Below are 24280 nucleotides of genomic sequence, written 5' to 3' on the forward strand. Positions count from 1 at the left end.
CCTTTGTCCCACTTTGTTGGTCTAACAGTTCTATGTACAAATATTTCAAAATGTATTTCCATATTTCTTAAAACAAAATACATGAAAAATCTTGATTTATTAATTACTCATGAAAGAAGAATTTTAAGAATGCACAAAAAAATAAATAAAATGAAGAATATCTCTTTGATAAATACTAATCAAAATCTAATTATGGATAAATAAAATGATAGGCAGTGAGTGTAATGTGCTTTATATTTTTGTGGCCTAGTTGCGCTTCATAAAATTCTTGAATTTTTTTTTTTGTTTTAAGTGAAAATTTTTAATATATTTTTTATTATTTTAATTTATTAATATCAAAAATAAACTTTTATCGTATTTCTAAATTATTTTTCGTCACTTGCATGTAATTATTTAGAAATTTAAAGTCCTGTGAAGAAGAGCCCACACGGTGCACTGCTCTGTTTTTTTAGGGGGGTGAGATTGTTTTTTATTTCCAATATTATTTCAAAGTATTTTATATTTTTTAAAAAATATTAAATTATTATTTTTTTATAATTTTAAAACTAATTAGGTGATCTGCGCTACGCCGCGGACTCACCTTTTATTTTTAAAAAAAGTTGGATCCTAACGATGACAGGACCCAAGATTATTTGGGTTCTTAAAAATAATAATAATATTAAATTTACTTTTCAAATCAAATCTATAATTGTTTTTTAATATTAAAAATAATGTTTTTAGAAAGAGCACACAACATATGTGTCTGGGTTGTTTTTTGTAGGCATATTATTTTTAACATTAGGAAAATCTAAGAGTATGATATGAAGCAAACTATATTGTTATACACTAAAATTAACCAAAAATTTATGAAATCTGGATTATAAAAAATAAGCCAAACTTGATTATAGACCAAACTAGTATAAAATGATATATCATCTAAAAAATACAGTAATAAAGTAAAGAAGTGGGCTTGAACAATTTTGAGCAATTGATAGTAAGATGAGTGGTGAAAAAAAGGTTTAGAAAATTTACACAGTGCAAGATCCTTAAAATAAAGAATTAAATGGATGAATGTATACTTACTTGAAGTTATTTTGTGTAAAATAGAGTAAATAAATAGTTACTGAAAATTACCTTAAACTTTTCTATATAAAAAAATTGCAAGGTAGAGGAAAACAATAACAACAACAATAACAATAATAAATCAACAATAATAATTAATATGCAATTGAATCAAGTTCACATTCACAAGGTTTTCAAAATCTATTTATCTTGTAGGTTGATAGATTTAATAGGCTTGTTACAATAAACTTATAGTAGCAGACTTGAAAACAAGTAGATTTGCGTTTCCATTATAATCCGATAAACTTTTAGTTTTTATTATAAAAAAGCTTAAAAAATATAAAATACGTTCTCAAATCTCATATCAAAACAACTTTATAATTAATTTAAAAGTTTTTTTAGCTGAGGCATACATTAAAAAAAAATACCCGAAACATATATAATTCAATTACTTGCCACTTTCACATTTAAAACTCACGGGTTAATTTTACTTGGAAAGATTTATAAAGGATTTATTGGTGACAGACTTGATTCAGATCTAGCTGATGACCCATGACTAAAATCCATTGAACAACGGCTGCACTGCAAAGGGATCACTCTTTATACTGGAAGGGCTTGGAGGCACGGAGACCGTGACCCATACCCTGGATGGCACCGCTCGCTGCAGCTATGGACACAAGGAAGCAGACCAGGTTCAAAAGCTGAAGGGCCAACCCCCTTATGCTTAGCCTTTTAATCTTATTCTGGGCAATGTGCATCTCCACAGGGAAATAGACTGTCATGGGGCCATATGAAATTGCCCCAAGGAGTGCAAGTATTTCATTGAAGAAAGGCAATGCCATTGCAAGCAAAGTTGCTACCACAACAAAGGTTGTTCTCCCAGTTAGCCTTAAGAAGTTGATGCTAAAATTGAACTTTTTGCTGCCAATTCTTAGTGGGTATTCGGTGTTTACAAATTCAGAATTGGGCCACCTCATGCTAGCCCATGACTCAAATGTGCTGAATATAGGCTGGGCAAGTACCTGTCAATTAAGAGAAACTCTTTAGCAAAACATGCAATTAAATTGATATGCACGAATGGGATCTTAGGAGATATGGAGGCACCTGGTATGCACCCACGAGGTGCACCACTATGCAGACATTGGCTAAGTCTATCAGCCAGAAAGGCTCGTAAAATCCAAAGCCAGTAAGCATGTTCCCTGGTGCTTTGTTCCCAAATGCAGCATAGCCAAAGCAACCACACATCAAGTAGAAGGTTGTTGAGGTTAATATAGCTATCATGTTGGCCTTCTTCATTGCTTTATTTTCTGGTGGTGATGACCTTAGTGTGTCCTGACAATTCACAGTAAATGCAGTGTCAAAAGGGTTCGGTGCTCCGTAGAGCTTAATTGGAAGCAACACAAACTCCTTCTATGATTTGTTCATACAAAACACAGCACAAAAATGGTCGATCAATACTTACTACTTGTCAATTTAGCTTACATGTGAAAGAAACGAGGTAATTTAGCCTTGCTATTTAACATTCAATCACGCATCAGGGTTATGGAAAAGCAAATTGGTCAAAGACACTTGAGCTTTTAGTCAAACCCAACTCAGCCCCTAACCTTTTGTTTTTCTGATTTTAGTCCCTAAAATTGACCACCTCCATTAAAAATAGATGGCTATTTTGATAGGTTAAAAACATAACTGATATGGCTGTAAATTAATATTGTAATTGTTGACGATGCTCTTAACTTCTGTTTCAGGCACTCAGAAATGTTGCTCAATATTCTCGAAATCTTACTTGAATTTCAATCAAAATGACAGAATACGCGCAAGCGAATGCCATATCACCAATTGCTCTAAATATTGTCCATATTTTTTCTGCTGCTGTTACATCCACTCCAACTTCTACTCCTGTAAGTGTTGTTCTATGCCCATGCCCTGTTTCAGAAGGAAAAAAAGACACCATTTTAATACTCCTGTGATTGAAGGCAAAAAAAGAAAACTACATTGTTGGTCCAAGCCATTTGTGGCTCGTAGATCCTGACATAGGATCTATACGCCTATAGCATTGTTCATGAACTTAATGCTTTTGGTTCCTCAAGGAATTCGCTCAAAATTGAGCCTCACTCTCGATTAAAAATTTAAAAGAATCGAAGCTCGCTTTTTAAAGCAGATAGCTCAATTTGCTACAGGCCTGAACTCATCCATACCTTGCCCAACAATAAATTTGACCACTTTGTCACCATCATATAGTAAATTCAGACTTTGTTCCATCCAAAAGAGGAATTAGACCAAGTTGTGGTTTATCTGGGTGTTTAATAGTATATATTTTTTATTTTTTAAAAGTTAATTTTAATATTAACTTATTAAAATGATAAAAAAACATAAAAAAATAATTTTAAAAAAAATCAATTTTGTTTAAAAACACGATTTCACCAAACATGTTATAAATACCTTAAAAACAAGGTGAACTGACTTGAAGGAAAAGAGGGAAAGTACCTGAGATGACTTTGGTAAATGCCAGTCCTAGTCCAATTGATGAATAAGCAAAAGACATGATGGCAGCGACGATTGAGAGCCATGAAAGCTTGTGGAAATTTGGGATTTGAGACACCAAGATTTCAGTAATCCCAAGTCCAATCATGTACTGGTTGTTGGAAAACTTGCATGGAGCTCCATGGCCTCTCTTGTGGAAGCAATTTGATTTTCTTATAGCCCTAGAACAATATCCACCATCTTTATACAAATAAGCACACTTAACTTTATAGATTATAGCCAGCAACACTAACATATTCATCTATAATAATAATAATAATAATAATAATAATAAATGTTTTACTTACACCAAGCTAACAGATGCAGTAATCGTGTAGCCAATTGTTGCCCCACTAAGAATGAGAAATTGGAACAGCCCACAAACCTTGCGCATGTTTTCACCTGTTTATTGAAATAAATAGTCATATAAGACTTTAATGACTTTTACATAAAGTTTAAGTTGTGCCTTTAATTATACTCTACCAAAAAAACATACCCAAATAGGCATTGACAGCGGCCATGTATGTGTAATTTCTCTTGCCAGATGCAGACTTTGGATATCTATAACAATCTGCTAAGAGACTAGAGGTGTAATATGTAATGACTGAAAAGGTTAAGAGAATGCCTATGCCAGCGATCCATCCAAGCTGGGCCATGCCCCAGGCTAGTGAGAGAACCCCGGAGCCTATAATTGCTGTTATTATATGTGCACTCGCCGTCCACACTATCCCTGCATTTCACACACATTGGAGTTATTGAATTTATGTTTTAACTAGAATATTTTGACTATAGTTCTAAAACACGAGCCGTCCTAATGAGGCCTGTTCTGTACTTGATGGATCCAATTCCTTGCTCGTATTGAGTTTAAAAAAGTTAAAAAATCTAAAATAAATTAACTTGAATTATCTCGCCCGACCTAGTTGGGTAATGAAATAAATTTGATTTTGACTTACATTAGCATTAGCATCAAGCTCATTGTATGTTGCTAGCATTTTAATTAATACTATTGTTTTATTTAAAGATCTTGGGCAATTAAAATGGGGGTATTTGATGGGAGAAGAATCTTTTAAAAAAATTAACATGATTGTTTGGATTAACTAGCATGTACCTCTATTAATTCTACAAATCCTGAAATTAACAATTATATAAATTTTCAGTAGCTATTATATTACTAATTACATTATTTGAATACGAGACTAAAGAATAAATTCTTAATCTCAAACTCTTTATCTCTACCAGATGCGAGAAGATTGATAGTTGATGGGAGAAGATTTTGTGTTAGGTACTAGTTGTACCTTTTTAACATCTTCTCCGCGAATCAAAAACATGCACTAGACAAATGTATTAAGACCACTCCAGTTAAATACCGTGACGCACTGCATCAATTCGAGCTCTATAGACAAATGTCTTAAAACCTTTCCTAAAGCTACTATTAATTATTCAATGCTTTATTTATTGCTTCTTTTTTAATGAATAAATTTTATATGATGCATGCATTATAAAAAAAATAATAAAGGGTGTGGAGTCGTTTAACTATTCAAGGAACCATATTAATAACTATTTTTAATTATTTATATTTTTAAAACAAATAAAATAATTTATTGAATCTGGCTTTCAAGCCCGTGCACCTAGCTCTTTTTATACTTTTTCTCTTTTTTAATTAGAAAATAACTTTGAGATTTATCCCACAGATTAAATGAACTTAATTATTAGGCATCGGATAAGCATGGAAATTAAGAGCAACATATATATTTGAAAAGCAATAAACGATACGGTCCATGCAAATGCTATTCTGTATCCACCTTTTTAATTAAAAAGTTGTGCTAGTTGTCAAAACATACTTTTCCCTAATTTTTCCATTTTAAGAAACTGATTATGTGGCTAATAAAATAATATTTTTGTAATAAAGTGACTTATTGGGTTAATTGGTAATACTGTATTCTATTATTGTTATTATTTTGATTAGAGGATGAAAAATATGTTTATTAGAACTGCTTTCACGTTAATTTTTTATATATATTTTTGAATAATATTTTTAATGTGCTAATATTAAAAATATTTTTTTTTCTAAAAATTAATTATTTTAATATATTTCCAAATAAAAAACACTTTAAAAAATAAATTACTACCGCTAAAGACTATACCTCAATTTATATCTTCTATTTTCCTTGTAGAGAAATCTATTTTCTTTCCAGGAAAAAACTGTTTCATCAATAACAAGTTGAAGAACAAAGAATCCCAGTCTCCAATTGTTTTCTCTCTTAAATAGAAATGAGTTGTGTGTATATATTGGATAAAAAGGGGGGGAATTGAAGGTAGCTGTCATCAAACTAATACATATGCATGGCTTGTCCATTGCTTAGTTAATGACATTTGACAACTACAAGAAGTGGACTAGGCTACACATGTAATTATTACAGCAACCATGCATGACCACAGGACCACATGAAGATTGTGAAATTCAAGAATTGTAGTTGATTAAGGAGAGAAACATAGAGAGATGGAATACCTGTTCTTCTTGGTTTGCCATCATCATCCACCTCCCCGTCTGAAATGGTGCGAGGATCGGAACCAGATTCACAGTACACTGCATGTTGGATCATAAACTCTTGACGGCCTATCGCAGTCCCCATGCCGTTCTCCTCTGGTTTCTCAGGTGAACCTTGAAGAGCAAAAACGAAGAAAAATCTTAGATTGAATCGGCTGTATGAGATTGACAAAGCAAAAATATCTGTCTTTCTTGCTCACTATCTCCAGATTATAGACAACGAAGAAGCCTATAATTACTACTTCTCAGTCAACTTCTTGTGTGTGTGTGTGTGTGTGTCTGTGTGTCTATATATATATATAGCTAGTAGCGTATCTCTTAACTTTAGTTTCTCAATGTGGAGCGGCCACGTTGATACAGCACCAGGCGCAGCGAGGTGTCAACCGCACTTTGAAAAATATGAGATCCCAGAGAATATATACATAATACATAATTTAATTACTTGCCACTTTCAAGTTTAATTATTAACACTAATTTTGAAGAAGAATATCTAGCACAGTGTTATTAAATTAATATATAAAAGCAGAGATGCCTGCTATATATCTATTCTTACCTTTTAAACAGCAATTATGATAATAATTGCTTTTTAAAATATTTTTTATTTGAAAATATATTAAATTAATATATTTTTTTTATTTTTTAAAATTTATTTTTGATATTAGTACATCAAAACGATCTGTAAACACCAAAAATATTAATTTAAAACGAAGAAAAAAAAATTTATTTTTTTTAAAATGTTTTTGAAACACAAAAATAAATAAGCTTTTAGTCTAATATACAAGGCACACAATACTTTTAAAATTTTTCTACTTTGGTGATATTTTTTATGAGGTTAAAAAAATAAAAAAATAATTTTTTAAAAGTAACTATTATAAGAGAGATTTTAAGGATATAAAACTTGGTTTTGAATAATATTTTTGTATTTATAAATTAAAGGGTTAAATGTTAGTGAAAATAGGGGGAATTTAAATAATTAAATTATAAGTAATAATATGTGAGAGACGATTAAAAAATAATTTGATATATATTTTAAATAAAAAAAGAAGAGAGAAAATTTAAAAATTGTTTGGAGGGTAATAGTAATCCATTCCCGATTAGTACTCCTCTTAACAATTAATCCCTCTAAAATAATACCAAATAAGCTTAGGATTTATAAATGCAAAATTAAACCCATTATCAAACACTCCTTTATAATGAAAAATAGTCTTATTAAGTTTTGTACTCAATATTGAGTACTCAAAACAAAATGTTTTCTCAATTCGAACCCAATCTATAAAACATTATCTGATTAACCCCATGTTAAATCCAATATTATATATTAACTCGTGTTAGAAAATGTTAAGATCATAAATATTGTTAATTTCATTTGTAGTTCTAATTATTAATGTGAAAAAAGTAGTCTTCACATTTTAATTAAAGATTGAAAAAAATATATTTTTATATAGAATATAGTTTTTTTTGTTAACTTTGGCATGTGAAACATTTGCAATTATTTTTGGTGTTTATCAATAAAGTCCTCCCAATATATATGATGATATTGAAATTTAAGAAATTTTTTACCGAAATAATATTTTGATGCAAAATTCATGCTTTTATATATAGTTGTTATTACGAATGAAAAACATTTTTTGAATTTTACTATGTTTAGAGTAAATTATATAAAATCTTAAAGATTAATATCTTAGGATACACACACACACATAAAACCAATGGGTATTAAATATTCCTAATTTTTATTGTTAAGTTCAAATTTATTATTCTTGTAAAAAAATGAAATATATAATTATTGGCCATACATTATCAAAGTTTATATAAAAATATTATTTAGATTTTAATTTTTCAAATGTCTAAATTGTATTCATTATTTTATTTTCATTTATAGAAAATCTAAAACAATAAAAATATTAAATATATAGATGGATAGCACACGTTTCACGTGGCTAGAAAACTAATTGATAAGAAAAAGTGTATTTAATTTATATTCTTAGAACTTTCACAATAAAGTATTCATTTGTCCACTTGGTGAAAAAGTCAAATAAATCTAATGTGCTGAACTGGAACTCATGACAAAAACGTCGTGGTTTCATGATCTTAACGTGGATTCAGATTATTTTGGCAACGTTTTATAGATTGGAGACCTAACGGGGAAAGGTTAGTTTGCTAGCTAGGGGCTCAATCAAGAGATAAATGATAGTTGTGGGGGGGTAAATAAAAACTAAACCCTTTTGTCTTAAAATGTTGTAAAAAATAAAAATGCTGTGAGTGGAATACGATACCGTGTTGAAACATGTGTGCCCAAACATTTCTACAAAGTTTGTCTTTTGTCCTTATAACGTAAGGTATAACATACTAGGTTTAATCATAGTTATGCATTAACACTCATGCCCAAATCCTGGCTATGTTCAAAACGAAGCAGCATTTCTTTTCTGCAATCTTGATCCATGTTAGCTAACCATTCCCATACCTGAAAGGCCAGACAAGTACTTTCTGGCCTCTATGAGCGGTGGGTGTTCAATTCTTCCCCTTTTTTAAAGTCTCTCTCTCTCTCTCTCTCTCTCTCTCTCTCTCTCTCTCTATATATATATATATATATATATATATATATATATATATAAAAGTAGCGTGGGAGTGGATTCATGTGGAAAGTGAGTGAGTTAGCGGAACATCTGTAAAATGTGTTTCTCCTTGAAGTAGAATAGGTATGGTGGCTGCATTATAAAAGCAAATCATCAAGAAATATTATATGGATTTGATGCAAAATTGTGTCTTTGTTATTGTGGTGCAAGTTTGTTTTTAAAAGTGTTTTTGTTTAAAAATATATTAAAATTATTATTATTTTATTTTTGATATATATCAACATATCAAAATCAATCAAAAATATTTCTGATATATATCAACATATTAAAATCAATCAAAAATATTTAAAATATTGAAAAGCACTCCCACCGGAGATTGTTCTCATCTTCTATTATCTATGTCCAGGTTAAGTGTATGCTAACAACTTGGACTAATTTGATCATAATTATAAAGATTTGAAAGCGAATATATACTTGGTTGTTGTTTCAACAGAGATTTAATAGTTAAAATGACAGCTAGTCAAGCACGCTTGCAAAGGCACGTTAATTTTATAGAATAATTTTCTCATGAATGGAAATAGTTTAAATTGAAAGACTTCAAGTGGGATAGTCTCTAAGAACCCTAACAAAAACAAAAGTAAAATAGAACCAGTCTATTTTCTAGAATCATGAAGCTTGGAAACTTTTAATCTGAAAACTCTGTTCAAATCCAGTAATATTTTCAGCCATGAAATGATCTTGTGATAGTTCTGGTGAGTCTCAAATGAACAGAAAAAAACATTTTAAAATAAACTTCAAATAAAAGACATAATAATTTATTTATGGCTTTCCTGCCCTATGTAACACTACATACAACATATATATGCCAGCTCCTGCACCATATATATATATAGGTAATGTTGTGTTTACACTTGCATAGACATTGAAGCAGGATGCTGATTTCAAGAGCTGATTGCTCAAATAATTAATATCCGGTTTCGATGCTCTTAAAACTTGAAGGGCTTAGAGTTTTGAAGAGCATGATTCAATCCTTCAATGGCACCACATGCCGCAGCTATGGCAACCAGTAAGCACACCAAGTTCAAAAGCTGGAGAACAAACCACTTGACTGATCCCCGTTGAATCTTCTTTTGAGCAATGTACATCTCCACAGGAAAATATACTGTCATTGGCCAATACCCAACGGCTCCAAGGAGTGCAAGGACGTCGTTGAAGAAGGGGAATGCCATGGCAAGCACAGTTACCACCACCACATATACTGTTCTCCATATTAGTCTTAGCAAGTTCCCCCTAAAATTTATGTATTTCCCTATCCTTATTGAATGCTCGATGGTTGCAAACTTTGAATCAGGCCACACCAGGCTAGCCCAGGTCTCTAATGCACCGAAAACTGGTTGGGATAATACCTGTCCGTACATAAGCACCCGATTAGATTAAATTAAATTAAAGGGTTAATAACTCAATCTGTTGTTGTATAATATAATAATCCTTCAATTTTTCCTTAGGAATCAATTTTATTTCGAATATATATTAAATTCTTCATCTATCATTCTAAAAGATTTTCAAACCAAATTATTGAGATTTGTCATGTAATTTATACATGATTATTTTTTAATATTCTCAAATTGCAAACCAGATAAATGAAAGGTTTTCATATGCAATTCACGTGATTAATTTCTGTGATTTATCCTGAAAATATTGCAAAAAATATAGATTAGAAATTTAATTTATATTCAATGATAAAATTAACTCAAATAGAGATATAATAAGAGATCGGATAATTATCCTAGTATATAAAGATGAATTAAGTCATTAATTAATCCCAAATTGCAACTTCCATTTTTGATACTATTTTTTAACAACGTGATTGCACATGTTCTCTTGAACCAAAAAAGAAAAAGAAAAGGAAAAAAACGAAGTGCATTATGGAATGAATGATTTAACAAAGCGGAGTTCGAAAATTTTAATTTTCAACAATTGTGTGGAATCACTACCTTTGCATACAGATCAAGCTCTCCATCCCTAATAAAAATTCTAGTTACAAGAGTCCGGCTTGACCTAATAGGTTATGAGTTGACCCATAAAATTTATAACTTGGTATTTATCCAAGTTAGGTTTCAAATTTTAAATTAAACTAGAATTTATATTGATTCAGTAAAACCTGTTAATTTAAATAGTCAAAACATAAAAATAATATATCTAAATTGACTTGATAATCCATAAATTGACTTGATAATTTAATAACTCAAGCCTTTTCTAGATCAGTTTCCAGATGAAATCTAACAACTATGCTCCTATCATCTTCAGTAAACTATAAAGCATCAATAACAATCAAAATACAAGGGAAGAAACACTTTAATTAATGTCAAAAACATTAATTGTTGTCTACAGTTCCCCATGTTAATTTCATAAAAGCAATATGCAGGTCCATAACACGTCTCAATCTCACATTACATGCATGATATGTACTCTTCTTTTCCTTGACCACGCACTGACCTTATTCATGCACCTATCAAGTCTAAATCTACTCTCTCTTTGTAAGCATCAACGACTCATTTCCAAAAAAATACCTCTTTTAAAAAAAATGAAGAAATATTAAGCATGATTTCTCCCGTTTATTCATCTGGGATTACATAAATATCATCTAAATTATCATATATATATATAAACAATTTTTGCATGCAGAGTTTGATAGCATACAGGCATGATCCAGTGTACAAAAATTGCAAGCTGGCTTGAGTTTTGGCAGATAAATACATGCTTGTGTGTTTGAGAGAGAGAAGAGCGACACCAGTTCTTCTGGGTTTTCCATCGTCATCTACATCAGCAACTTTGTGGGGATTCAGGCCAAATTCACATAACTCGTGTTGAAATTCCTGATCTACCAAACTCACCATCTTCTAGTTGCCTAATTAACTTCTCCTATCTCTTTGGAGAGGAACGTTTTCTACAGGAAATTAAATAAACGTACATGCATAAAAACAAGAAACTATGAAATTTGCATGAAGTTGACTAATTACCTTAGCAAGTGGTAACCTGGGACGATATTTTGACTTCAACTTGAAAATGAGACCTCTCTACAGTCTTATTTATAGACATGTTCCCATCTCTCTAGACACCTATCTTGATAAAAATAAATAAAATGTCCTTTGTCCCACACTTTGTTGGTCTAACAGTTCTATGCACAAATATTTCAAAATGTATTTCCATATTTCTTAAAACAAAATACATGAAAAATCTTGCTTTATTAATTACTCATGAAAGAAGAATTTTAAGAATGCACATAAAAATAAATAAAATAAAAAATAATTTTTTGATAAATACTAATCAAAATCTAATTATGGATAAATAAAATGACAGGAGTGAGTGTAATGTGCTTTATATTTTTGTGGCCTAGTTGCGCTTCATAAAAATCTTGATTTTTTTTTTTGTTTTCAGTGAAATTATTTTTATATATTTTTAAATTATTTTAATTTATTAATATCAAAAATAAATTTTTATCATATTTTTCGTCACTTGCTTGTAATTATTTAGAAATTTGAAGTCCTGTGAAGAAGACCCCATACAGTGCACTGCTCTGTTTTTTAAGGGGATGGGATTGTTTTTCATTTTCAACATTCTTTCCAAAGTATTTTATGTTTTTTTAAAAATACTAAATTAATATTTTTTTTATAATTTTAAAATATTGATATCAAAAGTAAAAAAAAATTATTTTAATTAAAAAAAACTTTTTGATAAGAATTCGCACCGCAATACTAAAAATAAACAAACCTTAATTAATTAATTAATTACTTGGTGACAAACTCGTTGACTAGTATTTAATGATGCTTTCGGGACATCGATGCCTGCTAGACTCGGCTTTAGCTTTGATACCTCGACTCTCCCGCCATTGCAGAAGCTACTAACTTTGACTAAAGAAGGAGTTGAACCCTATACTCGTTAGCTTATACCAAGGAGTTACTGCCACTCGGCCATGGATTTTGTCAACCTGGAGCAGTAAATTTTTGTGTCTTCGAATTTAATTTTATTTTCACGTATTGAAACATCTCATCTAGCTTCAAAAAAGAAAAAGAAAAAAAAGAGAGAGTAAGTTATAATAATAATTGTAATGGGTTGTGTACAGTCTCCAGAGGCAAATTCATCACAAGAAAGAGTTGTCGTTTCCTATTAATTAGTAATAAATAATTAAACAAGTATGTAATTCACTAAAAGAGAGTGGACCATTGAGATTATGGTGCTAAAAGCAGATTCTAACAAGATCAGGATGCCAATCAAAGCATAAGGTTAATTAAACTAATAAAATCAATGAAGATGCCAAGAAAAGAAAGGTTGCAGTTCTTCCTGCAGGCTTAAAAATGTAAAGGCCAGACAGCATCAGAAAGATGCATCAATCTTTTTGGATACTGCAGGGATTGCATAATCCTTATTATAATTACCAAGACATTAATCTATAGATGTTGAAACTACAATAATTTCCCAATTAAAAGAAATAAAAACCGCAATATTTTATGGCAAATATTGGCAATTACAATTACCAAAACAAAAAAAAAACTAAACTAAAAGGTGTAGTAAAATCAATATAGCACTAGAAAGAAATCATTGTAAATTATAAAAGTGTTACACGTTGTTATTTATTTATTTATTATTTTGATCCCTTAACTTTTCCTTCCAACTTGATCATTTTGCGCTACATAGATCTGGAATTGGACTTGATGATATGTTTTAATTGACTATAGGGATCATGCGACTTTTTTTAATTGACTTAATTGACTATAGGGATCATGCGACTTTTTTTCAATGAAATTTTATTAATTTAAAATAATTAAATATTTAAGGATGGAATCTGAATTTGAGACAAATTCTCTTGCTAGACAAAATGCCCCCTCCCTTTATTTCTGTCCCTTTGATTATTATATTTTATTTTTCAACTTTTTTATTTTCAAATTAACCCTAAGTTTTTTTTAGATTGGATTTGATGATTTATTTTGGTCAGCTTGATATAAAAAGCTTGCAATGCCGAGAAAAAATCTTAATGCTGGTCAATTTGAAAAAATAAAATTCAGTTTAATTGACTTAAGATAATTGATGCTTCAAAGATCAAATTTAAACTGAAAAAAAATTGAATCCCATTTTTTGCAAGGTCACGAACTAAATTGTATGGCAGGGTGAAAGTAGCTAACGCATGGAACACGCATACCAGCATGTGAAGTAGCCATTGCACTCTAGCGGTGTGATCGGTGGCCCTCAATATCCAAATTTGGCCTTTATTGATGGCACTGTAATCAGCAAGACAAGGCCTTCATTTTCCAATGGCTCGTGCTTGTTGAGGAGCAACGATGTCGCTTCGGTCACCACTTTTCATTCCCATCTTCCCCTCTCTTTTCTCCTCGATTTTCACGCATGCTCTGCTTTGTCAAAAATACTAGGGTGGCTATCAATTTTTTCTCATGTAATATTTTGTTTTTATTTTTATGATGTGATTGAATTTTTAATTTTATTATTTAATATTAAGTTAATTTGTTTTTAATTGAGAAATTCTTGTCTCATTACCTGATCTGCGAGTGTGGAAGATTAACCCGAATTGACTTAAGTTATTTTTTAGATTTTTTTTAAATTTAATTAATCCTTTAATATTTTGTATGTTGGGAATTGAACTTTATAATTTTTTTATTTGTTTTTTATAGAGTTATCTCGGTTTAATGATCTAGGATGCAGGTTTGGTGTGTTTTTCCGGGTTGACTCAAGTTGGTTTTTTTGTTTTTTTTAATTTCATCTTTCAATATTTAGGGTGGTTGAGAATTGAATTTTATATATATTTTTTTTCAAATTGCTTATATATATATATATATTATTAATTGAGAATTGAGTTTTATAATTTGTTTTGATTTATTTTATATAAAGTTATCACAATCTTGTAACTTAAGTTGTGAGTTTTATAAATTAACTAAAATTAACTTAAATTGATTTAATATATCATTATCGATCTTAACATATAAAAAAAATTATCATCTTTATATTTATAAAAGATGTGATATAATTATAGTGCGTATCAAGGTGAGCAAGGGTATAGGTTTTCCCTTGTATTTGTATCCAACAGTCAATTTTATTTTATTTCAGATTCAATGAATTTGCCCAAATGATTTCGAATGTAAATTAAATCAATCAGGCTAATTACTAAAAACTTTATAAATCAAACATTAATTTTTATTACCGTAGCATACCGAATTGGCCCTGTTTGTTTCTGCGTTTCAAAAGCGCTTTTGATAAAATTTGAAATTTTTTTTATTTTTTTATTAACTTGAAATTAATATGTTTTTAGTATTTTAAAATCATTTTGATGTGCTGATGTCAAAAATAATTTTTAAAAAATAAAAAAACATCATTGGCATGCATTTTGGCACGAAAAGCTATTTAAAAAGCAACCGCAACAACACTACCAAACAAACCCTATCCTTCTTTTAATTTATTTATTTTTATCATTTTTTTCCTCATGAACCATGCACCTATTACACTTATCTACTTCTTCTTCTTCTTTTCTTACTTTTTTTTTTTTTTTACTTTGTCGTCTCTCTTTTAAATAGATTCATACAACACCACATCACTTAAAATTAAACGTATGATTTAGAGAAATTTTAATAATTAATTAATCTCAATTAACTCAAATTGGACAACATAGGATAAATTGATTGAATTAAAAACACACGGATAAATTTGACTGTCAAAACACACACACAGACACAAAACAAAACATAGGGTGAAGCACACTATTTATAATAAGCAATAAAAACCTGACAACCATAACCCCTTTTCTATTTACGAGAAAGAGATGAAACCAGATCAGGAGCATCAAGGTACCAAAGCTTGCTTCCTAAGGTTCGGATTAAGCTACGGCACTGATCCAAAGGACCCAAACCTCCAGAGTCTTCAGGAAATTATTTGTTCGGTGTTGTAATTAGATTACTTTATTTACATTAAACAAATTGTAACAAGAAGCGCCTGTAGCTCAGTGGATAGAGCGTCTGTTTCCTAAGCAGAAAGTCGTAGGTTCGACCCCTACCTGGCGCGAATTTATTTCAGTTTTATTTTTCACCTTATTATTATTATTTTTTACTATCTTTAAAAGACTTATAACAGCACTGCTAGTCTACGATGTAAGGTCAACATTTTTGGGAAGGTTTTTGTTCTATTTTCTTTTTTAAAGAAATTTTTGAAAAACTTTTGTTTTTGCTTCTGGCGCTATCCTGCTGGGGATTTTGTCCTTCATGGAGGATGCAAAAACATCGATGTAGCTCTTACCTAGACGTGTAGTCTTTTTTTTTTTTTTAGACATTGTGATTCTGTTGCAGATTGGCAATGTAAGCATGCTAGGACTGTTGCTAGTTTTGAAGACTGGGTAAACTTCCCCTATCCTAAGCTTAGGTTGCTTTTATATCTTGATTTAAACCAGTAATGAAGGCTTCTTGTTTGTTCAAAAGGAGTCATCAAGGCAGCTGCAAACTTCGGCGGAGAGTCATCAGGGAGCTACTAATTTGGAATAAAACACCTATCATCCCTCAGAAAATTTTACATTGCTGCCGTCAGCTTTAAATGGCTTTACCCAGTTGATTGTATTCAATGAGTCTGGTTCAATCTCCAGTTTGCCCACATAGGGTTGGTTCTTTACTTGCCTGACCTTTGCTTCATCAGATTTTAAGATACCTGCAGGGAATGAGAAAATCATGCAAAATCGACCTTGAGAATTGATTACGAGACAAAATCCAGACACAAGTTTTTTCAAAACCATTCTATTGCCACCGGCAGTCCATAAAGCGGCATAGTCTAGCTCCCCATTGTATCTGATCAGAGTTGACCAGTAGAGGACAATCATCTGATAGCCCTCTCTGCAGACCTGTCAAATTTATAGAGCAGCAAGGGGCTGACAGAACTTTTGTAATTAGGATGATTTGAACCTTATTGATGCATTTTCTACAGTTAGAAGGAGAACAGGAAGATTGGAAAGTTTGATTTTTAATACTTTAGATGGTCATTTTTTGACAACTGAGCGTGCTTTGATTTAAAAAGACTTGCAAAAGAGAGATGGGTAGAGATTGACATAAAAAAAGGGATTTTACTCGGTCAATTGCTTTGGAGTTCAGAAACTTGCAGGAAAAGAAAACAGATCAGATAGAGAGATCAAATTCAATGCAAGAGTCTGTCTGTACCACGTTGCTATTACTCAATAATTGGGTTAGCAAATAAGTGATTTAGCTCAATGTCATTAATGAATGGAACCACACAAGTTCTTAGAATTCTCTGTACAAGAATACTAGCTGATTTTCTATTGCTTCCTCCATTATCCCCGTGAGTTCTTGGACATGCACATTACAGTGAAATCAATTACATCGAGCTCTAGCTTTAGATCGTCAATTTCTTCTGCTTGGGATGGATAGCAGATGCAGGACAAGCTCTTGTACATTTCATACCAAAGCATGAAGCAGAACAGAAGCCCACAAAACTTCTTGCAGATTTTTTGTGCTCTGATTGACGTCAATCATCAAGCATCCTTAGCTCTGAACCCAAATTGTGAGTGTTCAATTGAAGACTGAACTGGGAAGATCCCAAATGCTTGTTGGTGCTGGCACAAGAGGGAATTGTCACACCATGTTCGGAAGAAATTTCTGAATTAACTGATTGTAGAGCCTCTTCATCCCTGACATATAAATAGGCTATGTAGACTATTATGTATATTAATAAATTATAGCCGGCATGAATGTACATGCTAGATAGTAATTTTCTTTCTTCCAATTTACGTGGTTTTGAACAGGAAAAATAAAAGATTACGAAGACTCTTTCAATATTTCTTCTAATTTACATGGATCCAAGCTCTCTTCAAGATTTTTGCGTGGCAGATGCAGATAGTAATGGCATATAAACGAATGAGATATACTATAAGTTCATCCTTCACCTCTCCATTTTTTAATTTCGAAATTTCTAGACCCTCGTTTCAGAAATTTAATTTTGTTCCAAAATGTTGCTAGCGACATGTTCCATCACGGGGTATTAACCCTCGTCCACAAACACACCCACGCGTGCCTCCAAAATCCTGACCGTCCTTGAAGGTTGTCATGAAGTTGGATTTGTTACATCTAACCCGTCTCATTACCAGGTTCTTACAAAAGGGTGCTGTGCTTGTATTCCCGATCGATCTTGTTCATTTCCAAAGAAATGCAGGACACCGCTGTTGCTCCTGCTGCCTTGTGCAGTCAAAACCCAGGTGTCATTACTATTGCAAAATGCTGTGTTTGGGTCTCCTCCAAAGATCCCATGTGACGTTCTTGCAAAGGCTTTCCAATTGGACAAGAACGTTGTCAATTACCTGCAATTAGTATTCTAGACGAGGAGTGGAAAATGATGGGACAAGAAAGACAATTATAGTCCGGCCATATGCTTGTTACGTGTTAGTCTTGTTGTCCGTGTCCGTGTGTGTGTGAAATGTGAACTTGAGCTTTTTTATGTGTAGAATTAAGGCTTGTTTGTTTGCTGAAAAGTTTTTTTTTTTGAAAAATAAATTTTGAGAAAGTAAATTATTTTTTGATTTTAATGAAAAATAAGTTGGAAAATATTTTCCAGTGTTTGGTTATGCCATGGAAAATGAGCTGGAATATAATTTATTAATGTTTTATTGTTTTCAAGTTTATTAAAATAATGAGGAACAAATCTTACAAATTAAAAAGTCGAATGAGAATGAAATTGAAAAAAAATATAATTTCATAAATTATCTCAAATAAAATAAATAATAATCAAAATAATAGAGATCCAATCTAACAAATAAAAAAAATTGAAAGATGAAGAAATTAAAATAATAATAATTACCATTTCATAAGTTATTTCAAATAAAATAAGTAACAATCAAAAGAACGAGGATCAAATTTGATAGATAAAAAATTTCAATTAAAAAATAATAAGAGAAAAGCAAATAATAATTATAAAAATGAGGACCAAATTCGATATAATGAGCAAATAATATGATATTTCTAATTTTTTCACAACTTCCGGAAAGTGTTTTCCGTCCAAAATAAAAGAAAAACACTTTCCTGAAAACCAAGCCAAACTTTCATTTAATTGAAAAGTATTTTCTGTTGATCAACTTTTTTAATGATAAACAAACACAAGAAAGTTTGAAAAATAGTTTCAGAAAATCACAAACATCCCAAATTAATTTGTACCGAGTGGATTTAAGAGTATGATGTTCTTGAATTCATGTATTAAACATTCTTTTGTTGTATTAAATCTCTGTTTCCCTTACCTAATTTTCATAGAACAAAAAGAAAAGTAAAACAGTCCATAGTTCATTAAGAACAGTAGTAGCACACAAAGTCAAACTCGCCTTAAAAAGAAGGATACAACAGGGAGAAAATCATCTATAAATCCTAAGCAAAGCTGAACACAAGGGAGCATTTTATGCATACACAGGATAGCGCAGGACAGGACAAGACATCACATGAAATTGTCCTAGGCCAGCAGAAGATCCACTACATTGTGCTTGGACTTCAATGACACAACAGCCTTAGTAATTTGCACCAATAACACTATTTGAGGAGTACGGACTGCTTGATCTTCCGAGTAAACACGTGAGGATACTAGAAGACACATTAATATCTTGCGTTGAGTGATTCACTTCCTTTCTTATATACCAGTTGTAGCACCATTAGTTGGGTCATTGCTTCCATTCTGTCGAATTCACAGAACCTCCTGCCTTTTCCTGAATCACCTTACATATTGATGAACACTGTGGAGGAATTAAATCAATCTTGGGTTGAACTACTAAGTTTTCCAGGTCCCATCAAGCCCTTGAAGAAACTAGACTGAAAATGAACCATATATGTACATACATCACAAGATACTGTCAAAGTATTTTTGCATCCACAAATTACTTATTCTACAAAGGTTGAACAGGCTACTTATTTTACAAAAACTGAGGTTCATTTGGCTCTCCAAGTGGTGACAGACAAGGGAAGTTTGCAATTTTCTTCTTCAGCATCAGGAAATAAAAGGAAGGTATACTCTTCATGAAAGGATTGCCACTTGACGTCATTTGGGAAATCCAAGTCAGGCTTCATTCTATGGAAATTTCTCCACTTGAAGATTTCATTCTCCACTCAAAACCTCATCTTCCAAGTTCTACTGCACAACTAGGTGGAGTCTTTTCTTGCTTATTGATACCAACTGAAACTGAAAATGGCCAAAGATCCACCACAAGTCTTAAAAGCTCAAAAGTGCAAAAAGGAAAAGGGAAAATCATTGGACAGTTATCAACTCGATGACTTTAAAGTAAACGCACCTTTCTCAGTGCTCTTCAGTACGCGCAGTCTCTTCGCTGTAGATACAAACATACTGCAGGAAACATACAAGTTCCTTAAAATCAGAAATAGCAGAAGAAAGAAAAGGAGTAACCATCATACTTCAATGATCGTTGAAATCTCCAAGCACAGCCATGGACAATTTTTGACCAGCCCTACAGGTTATTAAAGAATTGAAAGCTACTGACAAGAGAGGTACAATGAAACTTACTGCCAAGGAACATCTCCAACAAGAATCCTGTCACCTTCATTGTCCTCATAAACGAGAGTATATTCCCTGCTACCAGAAACTGAACAATTTTCCTTTGCTTCATCCATCTTGTTTTCACCCATAGGATCACAAGTTTCCCTTTGAGCTAAAACAAGAAACTAACAAGTAAATAACCTGATAGTTACAGCATAAACACAATGCACTTAGATATGATGGAGTTTCTATCTAACCTGCAAGAAAACCTCTGAAGAGCTCATCTATGGCAACAGAGAGTTTCTCATAACTGTCATAGGCATTGAGGTTTATTTTTCTTCCAATAGGGACTCCTTCCATATTGATCTTTACAAACAAATCATTCCTGAAACTGTCAGGCTTTAAGCTGCTCCCTTCTTCTGAAGTTTTATTTGGTAACTCAGATACCATCTTTGAAGTACTGCTACTTGCAATATTTTTCCTGAATGACCGGATTGGAGGCCACCCAACTACTGTTGCAAGTGCACATCTGATTGTTTAAACCAACAAAATCAGAGCAGAAAAGAAACATCAATCAAACATCAAATTATAGCCAACAAGGTAATTCAACTCAGCATGCCTTTCTATTCATACAACTTTTTGGTTCCACATTTCAATTTAATTATCAGCATAAGATTCTGTTCACTACAAGAGACATGACAGTATGACTAGATAATCTCATGATAAATTTGGGGTGTGCGATGAAATCCACTTAGGTACAAAAATTTAAAATTCCATTTGACATAAATATTGATTTTGAATCATACCTCAAAAGTTATTTTTATAAATAACTTATAATAAAAATAAGTTAGAATAAATTTAACTTAGAAAGATGTTTGGTAAAAATGACTCGTATCAACTTTTTCAAAGAAGAAATATGGTTCAAGTCATAATTCACAAGTTAAAAATTTTAACTTCTGATTAAATCAAAATTTTGACTCGATTTTATATTAAACTATTGATTTAAATCAAAAGTTTTTTTTCTAACCAGACATACTTATAATTTAAAAGTTAAAGATTGTACATAGCTGCTTTGTAAGTTGTAACCACCATTCATTACCAAAAAGAAAAACTGTTAAGCTATGAGTTCTGCTGATATGACATGAAACACAAATGGCTTCATTAAATGGTTGACTTGTCAATGCATGATTGTTAAGAGACAACCTGCAGATCAGATGCTAACCAGAAACGGATAATATGTACATGGTAAAGATCTTTAATTTCAGATGTGGTCAAAACCTTGTTAGAATGTCAGGATACCATGAACTAGATCATTTTGAGCTACCCTATCTGCATCCTACTTGTACCATTCTTCTGTACTTGGGTCACAGTTATCAACTTATCATGGTATGGACAAATCATTTCATCTATAACAGTTACTTGAGTAACTTTGTTTTGATCAAACAGAATCATATGCATGTACTGTGTGCTGCCTTTTTGTTTCATAATTAATCCTCTAGATTTGGTTTATGAGAATCAATCAGCAAGTAACAGTACTGGAACGGAATGATTATGATCAATTCACATCAACAGGAAGAAAAAGTTAAAAAAAGTAACCTTTTATGACAGCTGTTGGCCCCATCTGTGGTGACAGAAAATGAAGCACTAGCAGGGGTAGAACATGCCATCTTATCTGGGTACTGTAACTCTTCAACTTTAGAGCACTGGAGAAATGATGGCTTGGGCTTCTGTAACTCCTTCTTGGCCTCCCTGTGAAACGATGAAGAATGTAAAGAGCTACTTAACCATGGGGAAGAGAATACCTTTTCAGCTTCTTCTTGATAACATGAGAACTTCTTGCATTGCTTTACATTAGTATCTGTAAACCAGTTTCCCTCTGATGTTTTTGCTCCAACTGGGTGTTGAAGTACTCTTTTGGCTCCATTAGTGGTCGGATTGGTCTTGTAACCAAGGAATGTTTCTCCTGGAGGACCGAGCCTCAACTCCAGCTTTTTTTCCTCTGATGCCTTTTGGCTTTTATGCTCAGATGTCATATTGAAACACCGAGTATTTTCCTCCATCTTTCTTTTACCAGAAAATTGATCTGAGCAGACAAACTTGATAATATTCTGCTTCAATCCTTTCCAGGAATAAAACAGTGATCTAACCTTTAATGAAAGAGGAGAATTGCAAAAGGAAATGAGACGGGAAAGAACTCAACAAGCCTACAGGAGAAAGTGCCCCCGAGTATATTAATGATTTAGGCACGTAGATTATTCCTCTACTCCAACACAGCTAGTTTTTACATTAAAAACACTCAACAAAGAAGCAAGAAATCCATTACTCCTAGATTACTTTCTATTGCTAGCCTAAAAATCAATCTAATTTTTCTCAGCAAGAAGAAAAACAAACAGCATATTCAACAACCAGAAGGGCCTACACGACTCAGAGAAGGAAGCACAGTATCATATTTCAAGCTAGCTTGGGGGTTATAAAGCAAGTTGGTATATTGACTCTGTTCAACTAGTCATTATTACAATAAAAGCGAAATGATATGGGAAATCACTATTTTTATTTTTATTTAGATATGGTTTTGTATTTTATTTATGATTTTTTTTCAAAATTATTTTTTTTAATTTATTTTTTAATATTGAGATGATTGAGAATTTAATTTTGTATTTTTTTTATTTTATCTTTCTATGAGGTTAACGTGATTTGCGGGTTTGTCAAAGTAATCTAAGTTGCCACAGTTTATGGATGTGGTGTGTTTTTTTTAATTAAACTTAATTTTTTTATAGTTTATTTTTTTCTCATGTTGTTAAAAAAATAGTTTACGAGAAAAATCATGTTATTAAACTTTATGAAATAAAAAAAATTAAAAGATATGGGGGAAACGATTGTTCACCCAATATCCATTACATTGTGGATTACCATAGTAATCCACGGTGTTTTGCTTTCCTTTTCTTTTTCTTTTTCTTATTTTTTCTTTTTGAATTTTTGTTATGATTTTTTTTCAAATCTATTTTTGTTGATTTCATCTTTTAAAATTGAGATTGTTGAAAATTTAGCTTTATAATTTGCTTCCTTTTATTTTGCTTTTATATGATTAACATGGTTTACGGGTTTGCCAAGATAACTCAAGGTGCCCTGGTTTACAAGTTTGGTGGGTTTTGTTTTTTTATAATTGAACTTAACTTTTTTTATAGTCTATTTTTTCTTATACAGTTAAAAATTAGTTTTAGAGAAAAGTCATGTTATTAAACTTTATAAAGTAACAAAAATTAAAAAGTGTGAGGAAACTATTATTCACCCACACATATTGCATTGTGAATGATAATAGCAATCCCCAATGTTTTGCTTTCTTTCTTTTTTCTTTATGTTTTTTAATTTTTGTTATGATTTTTTTTCAAGTTTGTTTTTGTCGATTTTATCTTTTAATATTGAGATAGTTGAGAATTTGGCTTCATAATTTATTTCCTTTTTATTTTAACTTTTCTATAAGGTTAGCATGGTTTGCGGGTTTGCCAGAGTAACCCAAGTTGTCCTAGTTTACGAGTTTGGTGGGGTGTCTCTCTTTTTTTAATTAAACTTGATTTTATGTCGTCTAATTTTTTCTCGTATAATTAAAAACAATAGTTTCAAAAAATAGTTATGTTATTAAATTTTATAAAGTCCATGAACCTATTCACAGATTTAGCTGGTTAACTTAGTTCGCGGGTCCGGCAAGTTTAACTTTTTAAAATTATTTTTTTCATCCTTGGATATTGGGTTAATTGGGAATTCAGTTTCATAATTAGTTTTGTTTCGTCTTTTATGAGGTTATCGTGATCTACAAAAACATCTCAGTATTGAGTTGATGTTTGATTTCATCATCATCTATTTTTGTTATCATATAGTTAAATAAAAATTAGATTCGAAAAAAAACAAATTATTATCTCAATGGAGTTCATAACTCAGTTCACATGTTTGACGTACTAGCCCGGCTTACCCGATTCACAGGTTTGACGAGTTTATCCACCGTTAGGATATGTTTTTTCTGTTTTTGATCTTTTAATTGATTTAATTTATTTTTTTATTTCATCATTTAATATTG

At 31.5% G+C, this 24280-nt stretch overlaps 3 protein-coding genes and 1 non-coding gene across 4 annotated transcripts; 1 reads left to right on the forward strand and 3 right to left on the reverse strand.

The window, feature by feature from the left end:
* Positions 1-1405: 1405 nt before the first annotated feature.
* LOC7462287 (amino acid permease 8) lies at positions 1406-6337 on the reverse strand. Its single transcript, XM_052454086.1, has 7 exons — positions 6071-6337; positions 4058-4291; positions 3870-3963; positions 3526-3743; positions 2825-2964; positions 2146-2373; positions 1406-2063 (listed from the first exon to the last, which is right to left on the reverse strand). The coding sequence occupies exons 1-7, from the start codon at positions 6192-6194 to the stop codon at positions 1635-1637; spliced, it is 1467 nt and encodes a 488-aa protein (XP_052310046.1). The 5' UTR covers positions 6195-6337; the 3' UTR covers positions 1406-1634.
* A 3034-nt stretch (positions 6338-9371) lies between these two features.
* On the reverse strand, positions 9372-11722 carry LOC127905485 (amino acid permease 3-like). Its single transcript, XM_052454088.1, has 2 exons — positions 11477-11722; positions 9372-10091 (listed from the first exon to the last, which is right to left on the reverse strand). Exons 1-2 carry the CDS (start codon positions 11501-11503, stop codon positions 9672-9674), a joined length of 447 nt encoding a protein of 148 aa, XP_052310048.1. The 5' UTR covers positions 11504-11722; the 3' UTR covers positions 9372-9671.
* A 3955-nt stretch (positions 11723-15677) lies between these two features.
* On the forward strand, positions 15678-15750 carry TRNAR-CCU (transfer RNA arginine (anticodon CCU)). The gene has a single exon. It is a non-coding gene; the product is annotated as a tRNA-Arg (tRNA).
* A 3243-nt stretch (positions 15751-18993) lies between these two features.
* Positions 18994-22675, reverse strand: LOC7470733 (auxin-responsive protein IAA2). The gene is made up of 5 exons (XM_024603235.2): positions 21805-22675; positions 20466-20737; positions 20236-20380; positions 20006-20058; positions 18994-19896 (listed from the first exon to the last, which is right to left on the reverse strand). The coding sequence occupies exons 1-5, from the start codon at positions 22266-22268 to the stop codon at positions 19832-19834; spliced, it is 999 nt and encodes a 332-aa protein (XP_024459003.1). The 5' UTR covers positions 22269-22675; the 3' UTR covers positions 18994-19831.
* Between the last annotated feature and the right edge of the window lie 1605 nt (positions 22676-24280).

This window comes from Populus trichocarpa, chromosome 6 (genome assembly GCF_000002775.5).
Source record: "Populus trichocarpa isolate Nisqually-1 chromosome 6, P.trichocarpa_v4.1, whole genome shotgun sequence".
Taxonomy (NCBI): Eukaryota; Viridiplantae; Streptophyta; class Magnoliopsida; order Malpighiales; family Salicaceae; genus Populus; species Populus trichocarpa.